General features: G+C 52.5%; 1 protein-coding gene across 7 annotated transcripts in view; it reads left to right on the top strand.

Moving 5' to 3' along the window:
• The window catches only part of SLC9A5 (solute carrier family 9 member A5), a 34,532-nt gene that overhangs the window by 10,832 nt on the left and 10,639 nt on the right, over positions 1–13,061 (top strand). Inside the window, exons 1-12 of one of the 7 annotated variants that reach the window (XM_055100310.2) lie at positions 19–717; positions 4,057–4,359; positions 6,558–6,721; positions 6,930–7,008; positions 7,290–7,467; positions 8,004–8,224; positions 8,446–8,648; positions 8,880–8,969; positions 9,066–9,136; positions 9,853–9,982; positions 11,108–11,196; positions 11,355–11,481. In XM_055100310.2, coding sequence (XP_054956285.1) covers positions 531–717; positions 4,057–4,359; positions 6,558–6,721; positions 6,930–7,008; positions 7,290–7,467; positions 8,004–8,224; positions 8,446–8,648; positions 8,880–8,969; positions 9,066–9,136; positions 9,853–9,982; positions 11,108–11,196; positions 11,355–11,481 — 1,842 coding nt within the window. In that variant the 5' untranslated portion in view covers positions 19–530. Of the gene's footprint in view, positions 1–18; positions 718–4,056; positions 4,360–6,557; positions 6,722–6,929; positions 7,009–7,289; positions 7,468–8,003; positions 8,225–8,445; positions 8,649–8,879; positions 8,970–9,065; positions 9,137–9,852; positions 9,983–11,107; positions 11,197–11,354; positions 11,482–13,061 lie in introns of those variants that run through there. The other 6 variants (XM_034940427.3, XM_034940421.3, XM_003812202.6 and 3 more) reach the window with 6 other exon arrangements.

Genomic DNA, 13,061 nt, shown 5'->3' on the forward strand with positions numbered 1-13,061 from the left:
GGGGTCCTGGGCTTGGCAACGTGGGCGGAGGGCGGCCAAACACGGTCCCCTGCCTTTTGCACCCGGCCGCGCCTGGGTCCCAGGGGGGTGCTGCTCGCCGCACAGCGGCGCTGGCCGAGGAGGAGCCGTGCCCCTCCCGTCCTGACCGCGCCCCCCGCAGACCCCCGCCCTTCCCGCTGCGGGCTGCCCCAGGGGGGCCGTGGCCGCGCACCCCTCTGGATCTGGTGGGGGCGGTTTTGGGGAGGTTTGGGGGCGCGGACTCGAAGGAGTAGGTTGTGGAACTTGGGGGAGAGCTGCACTGGGGAATTTCCGGAGCTGGGACTGATTTAGGGAGGAAAGAGGAGAGAGTCCCCGACTACGAGAGTCCGAGGCAGGGTCTCGGAGCCTGGACCTGGCTTGGGGGTATCGGAGCCGGGATTGGGGGGAGCGGGCCCCACGTGCCTGTGACGCGGGGGCGCCCGGTAGGTGGCGGCGGCGACGCGGGGCCGGCGGCCGTGCGGTGCCGGGAGGGCGGCTGGGCAGGCGGCAGGATGCTGCGCGCCGCCCTGTCCCTGCTCGCGCTGCCCCTGGCGGGGGCGGCCGAAGAGCCCACCCAGAAGCCAGAGTCCCCGGGCGAGCCTCCCCCAGGCTTAGAGCTCTTCCGCTGGCAGTGGCACGAGGTGGAGGCGCCCTACCTGGTGGCCCTGTGGATCCTGGTGGCCAGCCTGGCCAAAATCGGTGAGTGCGTGTGTGCGTGCGCCAGGCCGACGGCCAGCGGCGGACCCGCCCCCAACACCCCCACCTCCTCGGTCCTCAGATTGGGGCTGGCTTCTTGCACGGTGCTGGGACTTAGGTTTGGATTCCACAAATCCGGGCTCTCGCCCAGTTCCTGCATCGCTTCTTGTGGGTCCCAGGTCCCTGTCTTCTCCCCTGGGAGCTCTGAGGATTTGCCTCTCTGAAGGGCTGTCCCCCGCTCTCCCCAACTCCATCTGTAGGCTCCTTTGCCCTCTCCGCTCCCCTCTTCCCCTTGCAGTAGGCCCTCTTCAGTCTGGTCTCTCCCCCACCAATCCCTAGCCTCCCAGAAACCTCTGTCGCTGGTGAGGATGTGTGGGGACATTGAGGGGAGGGTGTTCTCCCAAGAACACAGGCATCCTGGTTCTGAAAAAGCAGCCTTCCCTGGAGACCATGTCCGAGTGTCCATTCCCTTGGGAAACTACACTGCCACTTTTCCTCCAGCTCTCCCCTGCTCCCCACTTAAAGCTGCTGCCTTCTTGTGCCTGTGTATGGGTACCCCCCCCAACCCACGTTCAGGTCCACATTCTTCCCACTTCAGGGTATAAGAAACTTCCATGTATCGGGGCCTTCCTGTGTGCTGTCTACCCTAGATGCTTTCATACATCCGACCTCTTCAGTCCTGACAGCATTGAAGGCTGTGCTTCAGACTTCTTTTTCCCTGAATAGAGCTGCTTTTCCTTGCATCTGCTCCTTCCTCCTCCCTTCTGAGCAGCCAGTGGTCCCTCCTCCCACCAGAGACCCTCCTCCTTCTCCCTGTTGTGCAGGCTCTGCTGTGGGGGTGACTAATTATAGCTGAGCGTTGCTACTCTCTCCCCATGGATGCTGGCACAGCCTGTACTCCAGTCTCACCAATACAGCCTTCATGGAGGAATCACTCAGAGCCTAGAATTTGCCCCTCTTCTCCCACATGGACACTGCTAGGGGGTGAGGGGGCTGGGCAGGAACAGAACTCTCCACTCTGCTGTGGCAGCCTGAGATTAATAATGGAAAGTGGAACTCAATATGCCTTCCGGGAGCGTGGTTCTGTGATGGGGCTTGGATCTCGGGGCTGGGGTTAATGCATGAAGAGATGAAGATGAAATAGGGTCCCCGAAGGAGAGAAGTGGGAGACCAAAGTAGGGACAAGTATGGAGAGATCTATGACCATGTTTACCTTAGAGGCCCAGCAGCAATGAGAGTAAGAGTGGAAAGAGCCTCAGGTTTGGAGCCAACAATTGGGTTTGCTAAGTCTGTGAGTTGCAGAAGAGTTCCTGTCTTAGGGTTTATAGCAAAAACTGTAGTTTTCCCCATAAATCATGGTTCTTTTTCTAGTTTGGATGACATTTCCTATGGAAGTAAGAGAAGAGAGCCTCCTTTTCACAAGTCAAAGAAAATCCTCGAACAAGAGAAAAGGCAGAGCATTCAGGAACACCTTCCCCCAGCTTCATTGCTAGGAGACTTTTTCCCTTTTATTAAACAAATATTTACATAGAGCTCACTATGTGCCAGGCACTGTTCTAGGCCCTTTGGGTACAGCTTCCAAAGGGCACTGTCTTGGCATAGGGTCTCACAGAGGCTAATTTAGAGGTCTCCTTCCGCAACACCCCAGGGATTATGTAGAGAGAGATGTGTTCGCTTGTGGTCTGAGGACTTAAAGGAGAGCCAAAGAGTTTATTTTAGAGGACAAAAGTAGGAGTGGCAATAGTGCTAGAAACCCTTTTCTTCTCCCCTCCTACAGACAGAACTGTTCTATTTAATTAACATTTGGTGTGTGTCTAACATACTATGTGTCTGACATTATGCTAGGCACATTTGCATACTTTATATCATTTTATCCTCACCCTTGATGCTGGGTATTTTTCCTATATTACAAAAGAAGAAATTGAAGTTCAAGTAAGTTAAATAATTTGCCTGAGATCACATAGAATGTGCTAAGGCTGGAAGAAGACCTGGAGATCTTCTGATTGCTAAAGCCAAAGTTTTAAAAACTACGCAGTCCTGAGTGAGCCCATATAATGAAAGGCACATTGGGCTAGGAAGTCTACACAGCTCCTAGGAGGTATAATATACATTCTGGTCTAGTTAAGGAGTGAGGACATTATAATAGGTAACATTTATTGAGTGCTTACTGTAAAGTAGTGTGCTAAGTGCTTTTGAGTAGATTGTCTTTTTTTTTTTTTTTTTTTTTTTTGAGACAGAGTCTCACTCTGTCACCCAGGCTGGAGTACAGTGGCATGATCTCGGCTCACTGCAACCTCTGCCTCCCAGGTTCAAGCGATTCTTCTGCCTCAGTCTCCCAAGTAGCTGGGACTACAGGCACCCGCCACCATGCCCAGCTAATTTTTGTATTTTTAGTAGAGACAGGGTTTCGCCATGCTGGCCAGGCTGATCCAGAACTCCTGACCTCAGGTGATCTGCCCACTTTGGCCTCCCAAAGTGCTGGGATTACAGGCATGAGCCACCGCGCCCCACCTGTAGATTGTCTTTTTTAATGGTCACAATAATCTTATGAGATCATTATCGTTTTTACTCCCATTTCACTGATGAGAAAACTGAGTCAGAGACATGAAGTTATTTGCCCTAAGATCACAGAACTAAGCTTTGAATCCAAGCAGCTTGACTCCAAAGACCCTGATTTTTACAGCTTTCTTACATATAAAAAGATACTGGATAGCATTAGCTGAGGTTCAAATAATGGCTATGGATAAGGGTTGTCAGAGAAAGGTGAGGTCCCCTGAGGATGAAAGTATAAAGGAAGGGACATTTCTAGAAGGGGAAAAAGCAGTAAAGGCCTAGGTTACCATAGTGTGACAGGAGCACTAAGAAACAGATGACTTTGACTGCAGGGGAGGGTTTGTAGCCCTGGAGATTGGAAATTCTAGAAGTCTTGCATATTTCTCCTCCCTTGGTCCCAGTCTTAGAAGGTTGGCCGGGTGCGGTGGCTCACACCTGTAATCCCAGCACTTTGGGAGGCCAAAGTGGGCGGATCATGAGGTCAGGAGTTCAAGACCAGCCTGGCCAACATAGTGAAACCCTGTCTCTACTAAGAATATAAAAAAAAATATCTGGGCATGGTGGCACATATCTGTAGTCCCCGTACTCAGGAGGCTAAGGCAGGAGAATCACTTGAACCCGGGAGGTGAAGGTTGCAGTGAGCTGAGATTGTGCTACTGCACTCCAGCTTGGGCAACAGAGTGAGACTTCATCTCAAAAAAAAAACAAAACAAAACTGGGAGTTCATAGGCCTGTGTGTGGGAGGATATTCCATAAACTGATCCATCCTGCACTCTTTTTGCATTGCAGTGTTTCACCTGTCTCGGAAAGTAACATCTCTGGTCCCTGAGAGCTGCCTGCTGATTTTGCTGGGCCTGGTGCTAGGGGGCATTGTTTTGGCTGTGGCCAAGAAAGCTGAGTACCAGCTGGAGCCAGGCACCTTCTTCCTCTTCCTGCTGCCTCCTATTGTGTTGGACTCAGGCTATTTCATGCCTAGCAGGCTGTTCTTTGACAACTTGGGTGCCATCCTCACCTATGCCGTGGTAGGCACACTCTGGAATGCCTTCACAACAGGCGCTGCCCTCTGGGGCTTGCAGCAGGCTGGACTTGTAGGTGAGTGACCCTAAGACCTGGGCTTTGCCAGACCCATCACTCCTCTCCCTTCTCCTCAAGCTCTGGAGGCCCATGCTGGTGTGAGCCATGCCCTGAAAGCTCCATCCTAGGTCCCTCCCTCTGGAGTGCAAGGCAGTGCTCCCGCTGGGGTTCAGGCCTCATTGAGGTCTCTGCCAGTCTGGGCTTCTGCAGCATAACAGCTGAGCAGGAGTCTGGCTCCCAGCTGTATGTGGGCTGCCAAGGCTGGGGAGCCTGTGTTACCATTCTGTTGCCTCCTGCCCTCTGTTACCACATTGCCATTTGCCAGCCCTTCTCCCCTGAGGCACAGCTGTGCATCATTTCTGCAAGGGCCTGCTGTCCTGGCTCTCCCCAGGCCAGGTCTGGGTGGTTTTCTGTTTTTATTATTATTATTTTTTCTTAACTATATGTTGTCTATAAGAAATTCATTATTTTAAACATTTATTTTTTTAAATAAATAAATAGATATTTAAAAAATAAATATTATAAATCCATCAAATGCTGGCACTACACTGGGTTTTCTCTCCTTACTTATCCCACTGACTCTTCATAGCAACCCTTTTGTGTAGTTTGTCACATTTACACATGAGGAAATAGAGCCCCTTGCATTTGTTTGCTGTCAGGTCCAAGGTTAGCAGAAGAGGTCCGTGTTTTTTGTTGTTGTTGTTGTTGTTGTTGTTGTTGTTGCTTGTTTTTTTGAGATGGAGTCTCACTCTTGTCGAGGCTAGAGTGCAATGGCATGATCTTGGCTTACTGCAACCTCCACCTCCTGGGTTCCAGCAATTCTCCTGTCTTAGCCTCCTGAGTAGCTGGGATTACAAGCACGTGTCACTATGCCCGGCTAATTTTTGTATTTTTAGTAGAGATGGGGTTTCGCCATGTTGGCCAGGCTGGTCTTGAACTGCTGAGCTCAGGTGATCTGCCCACCTCAACCTGTCAAAGTGCTAGGATTACAGGCGTGAGCCACCACGCCTGGCCTCAGGTCTGTTTTACTGAGGCTCTTTGCCTTTAGGTTGCCCTCTCTTGCTACCTTCTTTATTTCCTAACCCAAGAAATTCATTCAACCCTGAAGGTTAATGATTCACACTTTTTCCAAGGTATTACAAGAAAACGTTTACAATTGCTACCTGGGACTCTAACCTGGTTTCCCTATTGAGGTAGTGAACTATTTGGGGCAGGAAGGGAAGGGAGGACATCAGATCATAATAACAGTAATAGATAATAATATCTTTTGGGTGCTTACTATATGTTAGGCATTGGCTAACTAAGGAACTTTTTGAGGTAGATATTGTTATTAGTCTCAATTTAGACATGGGGAAACTGGGGCTCATAGAAATTATATGACATATTCAAGTCCGATCTGTGTTGCTTTTCTTACTATATTCAGTTCTCCACACCTGCTGAGAATTGTGTCACATCCCTTTGGCCGGGAACCACAGGTGTGGGAGAAAGCACTCTCTTTTGTTATTCCCCCTAATAAAAATAGTTAGCAGCCAATTTCCATTTGCTGGTAGTTATTATTACTGTTGCTACAGTGCTTTTTCCCTATTTTATTTTATTTATTATTATTTTTTGAGACTGAGTCTCACTGTGTCACCCAGGCTGGAGTGCAGTGGCACGATCTCGGCTCACTGCGGCCTCCGCCTCCCTGGTTCAAGTGATTCTCCTGCCTCAGCCTCCCAAGTAGCTGGGATTACAGGCCTGCACCACTGCGCCTGGCTACTTTTTGTATTTTTAGTAGAGACAGGGTTTCACCATGTTGGCCAGGCTGGTCTTGAACTCCTGACCTCAGGTGATCCAGCCCACCTCGGCCTCCCAAAGTGCTGGGATTACAGGCATGAGTCACTGTACCTGGCCTTTTTCCCTATTCCAAATGGCTGGGTTGAGTTTTGAAACAATCTTGTGAGGCAGGCAGATGAGGAGGCATGGCTAAGGTGAGCCACATGACAGTGACGGACCAGCATCACACAGTTGGTAAGTGGCAAAGCCAGACCTTAGGCATAGGTAGCTTGACTGAAGTCTCTTGATCTGCAGGCTAATGCTGTCTTTGCCATCCCAAGTCCTCTTTGGGCTTCCTTGCTGTTATCAGCAGGGGTGGGGCCTGGGCTTATTCCAGGGCGTGCTCCAGGAGACTGGGTCGTCTTCAATGACTGGCCTGTCCTACACATGTCCCTTAATAGCCCCTAGGGTGCAGGCTGGCTTACTGGACTTCCTGCTGTTTGGGAGCCTCATCTCGGCGGTGGACCCCGTGGCCGTGCTAGCTGTCTTTGAGGAGGTGCACGTCAATGAGACTCTCTTTATCATCGTCTTTGGCGAGTCCCTGCTCAACGATGCTGTCACCGTGGTGAGCGTGCTCAGCTGACTGCCATTCCCTGACCCCAGGCTGCATGCTCTGACCAACTAGGGGTCTGCGCAGACTCAGTCCCTTCCCTTGGGTCCCCTGGGGCAGAAATATGCTGTCTGCTTTCACCCTGCTCTCCCAGCAGTCTGTCTCCCAGCAGTCCCAGTTGCTGCCTTCCCGCCTCACTGCTGACTCTCCTCTTCTCGCTCAGGTGCTGTACAAGGTCTGCAACTCCTTTGTGGAGATGGGCTCTGCCAATGTGCAGGCCACTGACTACCTGAAGGGAGTCGGTCAGTATTTCCCCGCTCCCAGCTGGCATTGGAGGTCTGCCTCCCCTGGGTTGCTGAGGCCCTCCCACCCCGCATCAGGACAGAAGAGGCTATTCGGGTTGCCTCATCTCCTCTATAGAGAAATGGGGTCTGGGAGGGGCTTGCCAGGGATCCTGGCTCTGGGGTTTTGAGCCCCTGGGAGTGCGGTGGGCATCATCCCTCACTCCCTGCCAGGCAGCAGTCTTGTCAGCCCGGGTAGGGTCCGGGCCAGGGGTCATGCTGACAACCCACTCCTCCCCCAGCCTCCCTGTTTGTGGTCAGTCTGGGCGGGGCAGCCGTGGGCTTAGTCTTTGCCTTCCTCCTGGCCCTGACCACACGCTTCACCAAGCGGGTCCGCATCATCGAGCCGCTGCTGGTCTTCCTCCTCGCCTATGCAGCCTACCTCACTGCTGAAATGGCCTCGCTCTCCGCCATTCTTGCGTGAGTTTTGGGGGCCTTGCAGGCAGATAGCTGGGAGGGGGCACGAGATGGTTGCCCCTCATAGGGACACAGGCAGGAACTTCAGGAGTCCATAGGTTTCCCTGAGCCCTTGTGGTAGTGGGAGCCTCAGACTGTCCTGGGGAGTCAGTAAACCTCAGCAATATTTCAGGAGCTGCCCCCAGAGCTGTCCTCAGCACCCTGAAACCCTCTGGGTGTAGGCTGGGCTGGAAGTAGACTTTAAGGCCTGGGGCCACCAGCTCTGGAGGCCGCAGCACTCCAGAAGGTGCATCAGAGAGCCCGCTAGTCAGAGCACGTTCCTCCCACCTTCCCTTCCAGGAGACACTGAATGGGAAGCCTGGAGATCTGGACTCTTAGCCCAGCACTACCATTCAAGTCTTCAGGCCTCCCTGGGCTTCAGCTCTGAGAGCCTGACATCCTGTAATGGGCAATGCCCCCTCCTGCAGTATGCTCAAACCCTGGAGGCTGAGCCCCCTGGAACCTTTCCCCACTTGCCATGTCTCTCCATCCTCTCCCAGGGTGACCATGTGTGGCCTGGGCTGTAAGAAGTACGTGGAGGCCAACATCTCCCATAAGTCACGCACAACTGTCAAATATACAATGAAGACTCTAGCCAGCTGTGCTGAGACCGTGATCTTCATGCTGCTTGGCATCTCAGCCGTGGACTCTTCTAAGTGGGCCTGGGATTCTGGGCTGGTGCTGGGCACCCTCATCTTCATCCTGTTCTTCCGAGCCCTCGGTATTGCTGGCACCCTCTGCTTTCCCACTCTCCTTCCTGTCCCGCCCCTCCCTGCAGCTCATCTCCCTATCTGAGTCCACATCTTTGTCAATTCCTAAGCCTCCTCTTGTTGCTCACCTGTCCCAGCCCCTGTTAGACCTCAGCCCAGATACTTGGTCCCATCCGGTCCCACGTCCTCCACTCCCAACGCTTTGCTCCCACTGGCCTCCCTCCCGCTGTAGGCGTAGTCCTGCAGACCTGGGTGCTGAATCAGTTCCGGCTAGTCCCTCTGGACAAGATTGACCAAGTGGTGATGTCCTATGGGGGCCTACGGGGGGCTGTGGCCTTTGCTCTCGTCATCCTACTGGATAGGACCAAGGTCCCTGCCAAGGACTACTTTGTAGCCACCACTATTGTAGTGGTCTTCTTCACAGTCATCGTGCAGGTGGGAGTGCCCACAAGGCTGGGTAGGGAGAGGGTTGGGCAGGCCCTGGGGGAGTCTTGGAGCCTGTGGGACAGGGGCTTCTCTTCCCGCTGGGAGATGGAGGGCCCTGACTTCCCAGACCTTGAGTGCAGTGGGGTAGGGGTACTGAAGCTGAAGCCTCATTACGGGGAGAGAAAGGCAGCAGGGAACTGAATAGGAATAGGGCAGGGCTCACCTCCTGCCTGTCCATAGGGCTTGACCATCAAGCCACTGGTCAAATGGCTGAAGGTGAAGAGGAGTGAGCATCACAAACCCACCCTAAACCAGGAGCTGCATGAACACGTGGGTATCAGAACCCCAGCCCTCGCCTGTCCCTCTCGACCTTCTCCTATTTTGGGCAGAGTCCTGATCCAGTCCCCCTACCCACCCCCCTTCTAGACTTTTGACCACATTCTGGCTGCAGTGGAGGACGTTGTGGGGCACCATGGCTACCACTACTGGAGGGACAGGTGAGGGAGCTGCCCCGAGGCTCCTTCAGCAGCAGCAGCCCCACCAGCCAGGGAAGCATGGGGGATGTGCCACACTTCTGAGAAGGGACAGAGCCAGGTTCAGGCTGGGTGACCTCTGCCTGAAGCCCTTCAGTGGCATCCCAGTGCTCTCAGGTTAAGACAAGGCTCCCCAGTGTGGCCTGCTTGGCCCTGCATGGTTTGGCAACTGCCAGACTCCAGCCTCATCGTGCTCTGCTCTGTCTTTGACTGTCTGCCTGCTAATTCCATGGACCCTGCCTTAGATCCTCAGGACCCACCATGCTCCCCCAGCCTGGCCACTGGGACCTTCTCTGTACTAGAACACTCCTTCACCTCGCTGTCACTTACTCAGCTTCGATTCATCCTTCACAACTCACCATAGGCTTCAATTCCTTAGGGAGGACTTCCCTGGCCTCCCTGGCTAGGACGTATCTGTGTCATATTCTCTAATTATCCTTTGTAGTTCTTGTCATGGTTGCAATTTTACAGTGATTTGTAATAATTTCAGTTACTGTCAGGCTTTCCCATGACATTGTAAATTCCATCAGGGCAGGGACTAGCCTTGAGATTCTCTCTGGCTGAGGCCCATATCTAAAAAGCCAGGCCAGTGCTGACGGTGTCCTTGCCCCATCTGAGGAAGGGCCACCTGGCCAGGCCTTGGGAATGGGACTCAGGGCCGGGCCTGGCATCCTCTGTAGGTGGGAGCAGTTTGACAAGAAATACCTGAGTCAGTTGCTGATGCGACGATCAGCCTACCGCATCCGGGACCAGATCTGGGATGTGTACTACAGGCTTAACATCCGGGATGCCATCAGCTTTGTGGACCAGGTGGGCCAGCAGCTTCCAGGTGGGCCAGTGGTGGGTGGGCAGATGGTCAGCAGAGCAGGACAGAAAGGGGTGGCAAGCAGGCCGGCCCTGAGCAGGGAGTTGGGAATTCCTAGCTGGCTCCATGGTCTGGTGAAGTGGCAGCAGCAGGAAGCAGCTGGGTCTGGTGCTGATATTCAGAGTCTGGCAGGCAGTCCAGAGAGGTGGGAAACAGCTGGACTCTGGGGTCAGCTCAACCATTATCACTTCCAAGCTTGTGACCTTGGGTAAGTCACACTCTCTGAGCCTGTTTCCTTAGCTGTAAGAAAGCAGGCATAAGAGGCTGGGCACGGTGGCTCACGCCTGTAATCCCAGCACTGTGGGAGCCTGAGGTGGGTAGATCACTTGAGGTGAGGAGTTTGAGACCAGCCTGGCCAACATGGTGAAACCCTGTCTCTACTAAAAATACAAAAACTAGCCAGGCATGGTGGTGCATGCCTGTAATCCCAACTACTCTGGAGGCTGAGGCAGGAGAATCGCTAAAATCTGGGAAGCGGGCTGGGCATGGTGGCTCACACCTGTAATCCCAGCACTTTGGGGGGCCAAGGCGGGTGGATCATGAGGTCAGGAGTTCAAGACCAGCCTGGCCAACATAGTGAAACCCCGTCTCTACTAAAAATACAAAAACTAGCCAGGCGTGGTGGTGGGCGCCTGTAGACCCAGCTACTTGGGAGGCTGCGGCAGGAGAATCGCTTGAACCCTGGTGGAGTTTGCAGTGAGGTTGCAGTGAGCTGAGATTGTACCATTGCACTCCAGCCTATGTGACAGAGCAAGACTGTGTCTCAAAAAAAAAAAAAAAAAAAAAAATCCGGGAACCAGAGGTTGCCATGAGCCGAGATTGTGTCACTGCACTCCAGCTTGGGTGATAGAGTGACTCTGTCTCAAAAAAAAAAAAAAAAAAAAAAAAAGCAGGCATACGAGTACCTATGTTATAGATTTTGTGAATTCGATATGTAAAGTGCCTAGCACAGTACCTGGCATGTCAAAAGAGTAAACTAAGTGTTCGTTATTATTATTTTCTTTATTACCCCTGACTCCTGGGCAACCCTCCATCTGATTGCTGGCTGACCTTGGTCTTGACACCTGCAGGGAGGCCACGTCTTGTCTTCCACAGGTCTCACTCTGCCTTCTATGCCCAGCCGCAATTCTGTGGCAGAAACTTCTGTCACCAACCTGCTGTGAGTCCTTGAGCCCCTTCCCCTTCCTCATACTCCTCTCCATTGTGCCCTCTCTCTGAGTCCCTTCTGGGGGAGATTTGTCAGCACCTTTTCATCTGCCCTTCTCCTGGACTGCCTCCTGCCCCCTCTCCAGCACATGTGTCCCCTGCCTCCTGCAGGAGGGAGAGTGGCAGTGGAGCGTGTCTGGATCTGCAGGTGATTGACACAGTACGCAGCGGCCGGGATCGTGAGGATGCTGTGATGCATCATCTGCTCTGCGGAGGCCTCTACAAGCCGCGCCGTAGGGTGAGAGCAGGCAGGCATCAGGATTTTGAGGGGGTGGAGGTGGTCTGAGGAGAGCTTAAGAGGCAGTTGGCGCCAGCTTGTTGGAGAGCTGCAGATGCCCAGCTAAAGAGTGTGGGTTTCAGCCGGGTGCGATGGCTCATGCCTGTAATCTCAGCACTTTGGGAGGCCGAGACAGGCGGATCACTTGAGGTCAGGAGTTTGAGACCAGCCTGGCCAACATGGTAAAAATGAAACCCCATCTCTACTAAAAATACAAAAATTAGCTGGGTGCGGTGGCACATGCCTGTAATCCCAGCTACTCGGGAGGCTGAAGCAGGAAAATCGCTTGAACCCGGGAGGCAGAGGTTGCAATGAGCTGAGGTCTCACCACTGCACTCCAGCCTGGGTAACAGAGCAAGACTCCATCTCAAAAAAAAAAAAAAGAGTGTGGGTTTTATCTCATCAGTAATAAGAAACCTCTGCTTTGTTTTTATTTTTTGGAGAAAGGGTTGACCTAATACAAGCACTGTTTAAGGATACCTTCTCTGGTAGCAGAGTGCAGATCAAATTGGAGGGGGTGAGTTGAGAAGCTGGGACAGCCAGTTGGGAAGATGGAGTGAAATATTGTGGATTAGGGCTGAGCGGTGGGAAAGAAGAGGGGCACGTAGGCCTAGGTGATTGGCTCTGATGGTGAGAGGAGGAGGAGACAGAGTACTGGGGGCCTTGAGGGTCACTGGAGAATTATGGAGTCACAGACAGAAGCAAGAGCACTTAGGAAGCCTCCTAGACCAGCTTAGCCTGTGGAAGGTGGGCATCTGTTTTAAATAATGGAAGTTAGTCCAATGCAGATCATGAAGCTTTGCGGCTGGAAAGGCCCAGCTCATCCAGGAGAGAGTCTGTTGCAACCCCACAAGAGGGCAGCAAGCCATTACCTTGCACCTTTCTAAAATGGGAAGCCAGCTGTCACCAGTTCTGGCAGTTTCAACAGTCAAAGCTCTTTCTACTGTTGAAACAGAATTGGCCTCCTTTAACTTGCACCCACTGGTCCTGATTTGACTCTTCGCAGCTCTGCAGAATACATCTTCCAAAATTTCAAGACAGTTCCCTTTCACACAGGCTCTCTTGCCCTCAGGCCAGAATCTCCTACCTCCTGGTATGTCTTCTCTGGACTTAAAAAAACAGCGCCCAGAATGGAAGTTGCTACTCTAGCTGTGGCTGGCCAGGGAAGGGCCTAGAAGCTCTGACACCATTCTAGTTCTAGAACTTGCTATTTCTCTTCCCACGGCCCAAGATCCCTCCAGCCTTGGCTCACCACCCTGGGGCCCCACATTGTCCTTAGAATCTGCTAAACTCCCAGGTCTTCCTCAGTTAATGGCTGGCAGACCCTGTCTCACTGCATCCTATGGGGTTTTTAAAAAACCTTTCTTATTCAAAATTCCAGTAGAACGAATAAAATAACTCATATTTATCTATCAACCAGCGCTGAAAAATCAGTGCATGATCAATTCTATTACATTCTGCAGCCCTACCACATCCCTCCCACACTTTATCTTAAAACAAACTCCAGACATCGTATCACATCATCTCAAAATATTTCAGTA

The sequence above is a fragment of the Pan paniscus genome, chromosome 18 (genome assembly GCF_029289425.2).
Source record: "Pan paniscus chromosome 18, NHGRI_mPanPan1-v2.0_pri, whole genome shotgun sequence".
Classification (NCBI taxonomy): domain Eukaryota; kingdom Metazoa; phylum Chordata; class Mammalia; order Primates; family Hominidae; genus Pan; species Pan paniscus.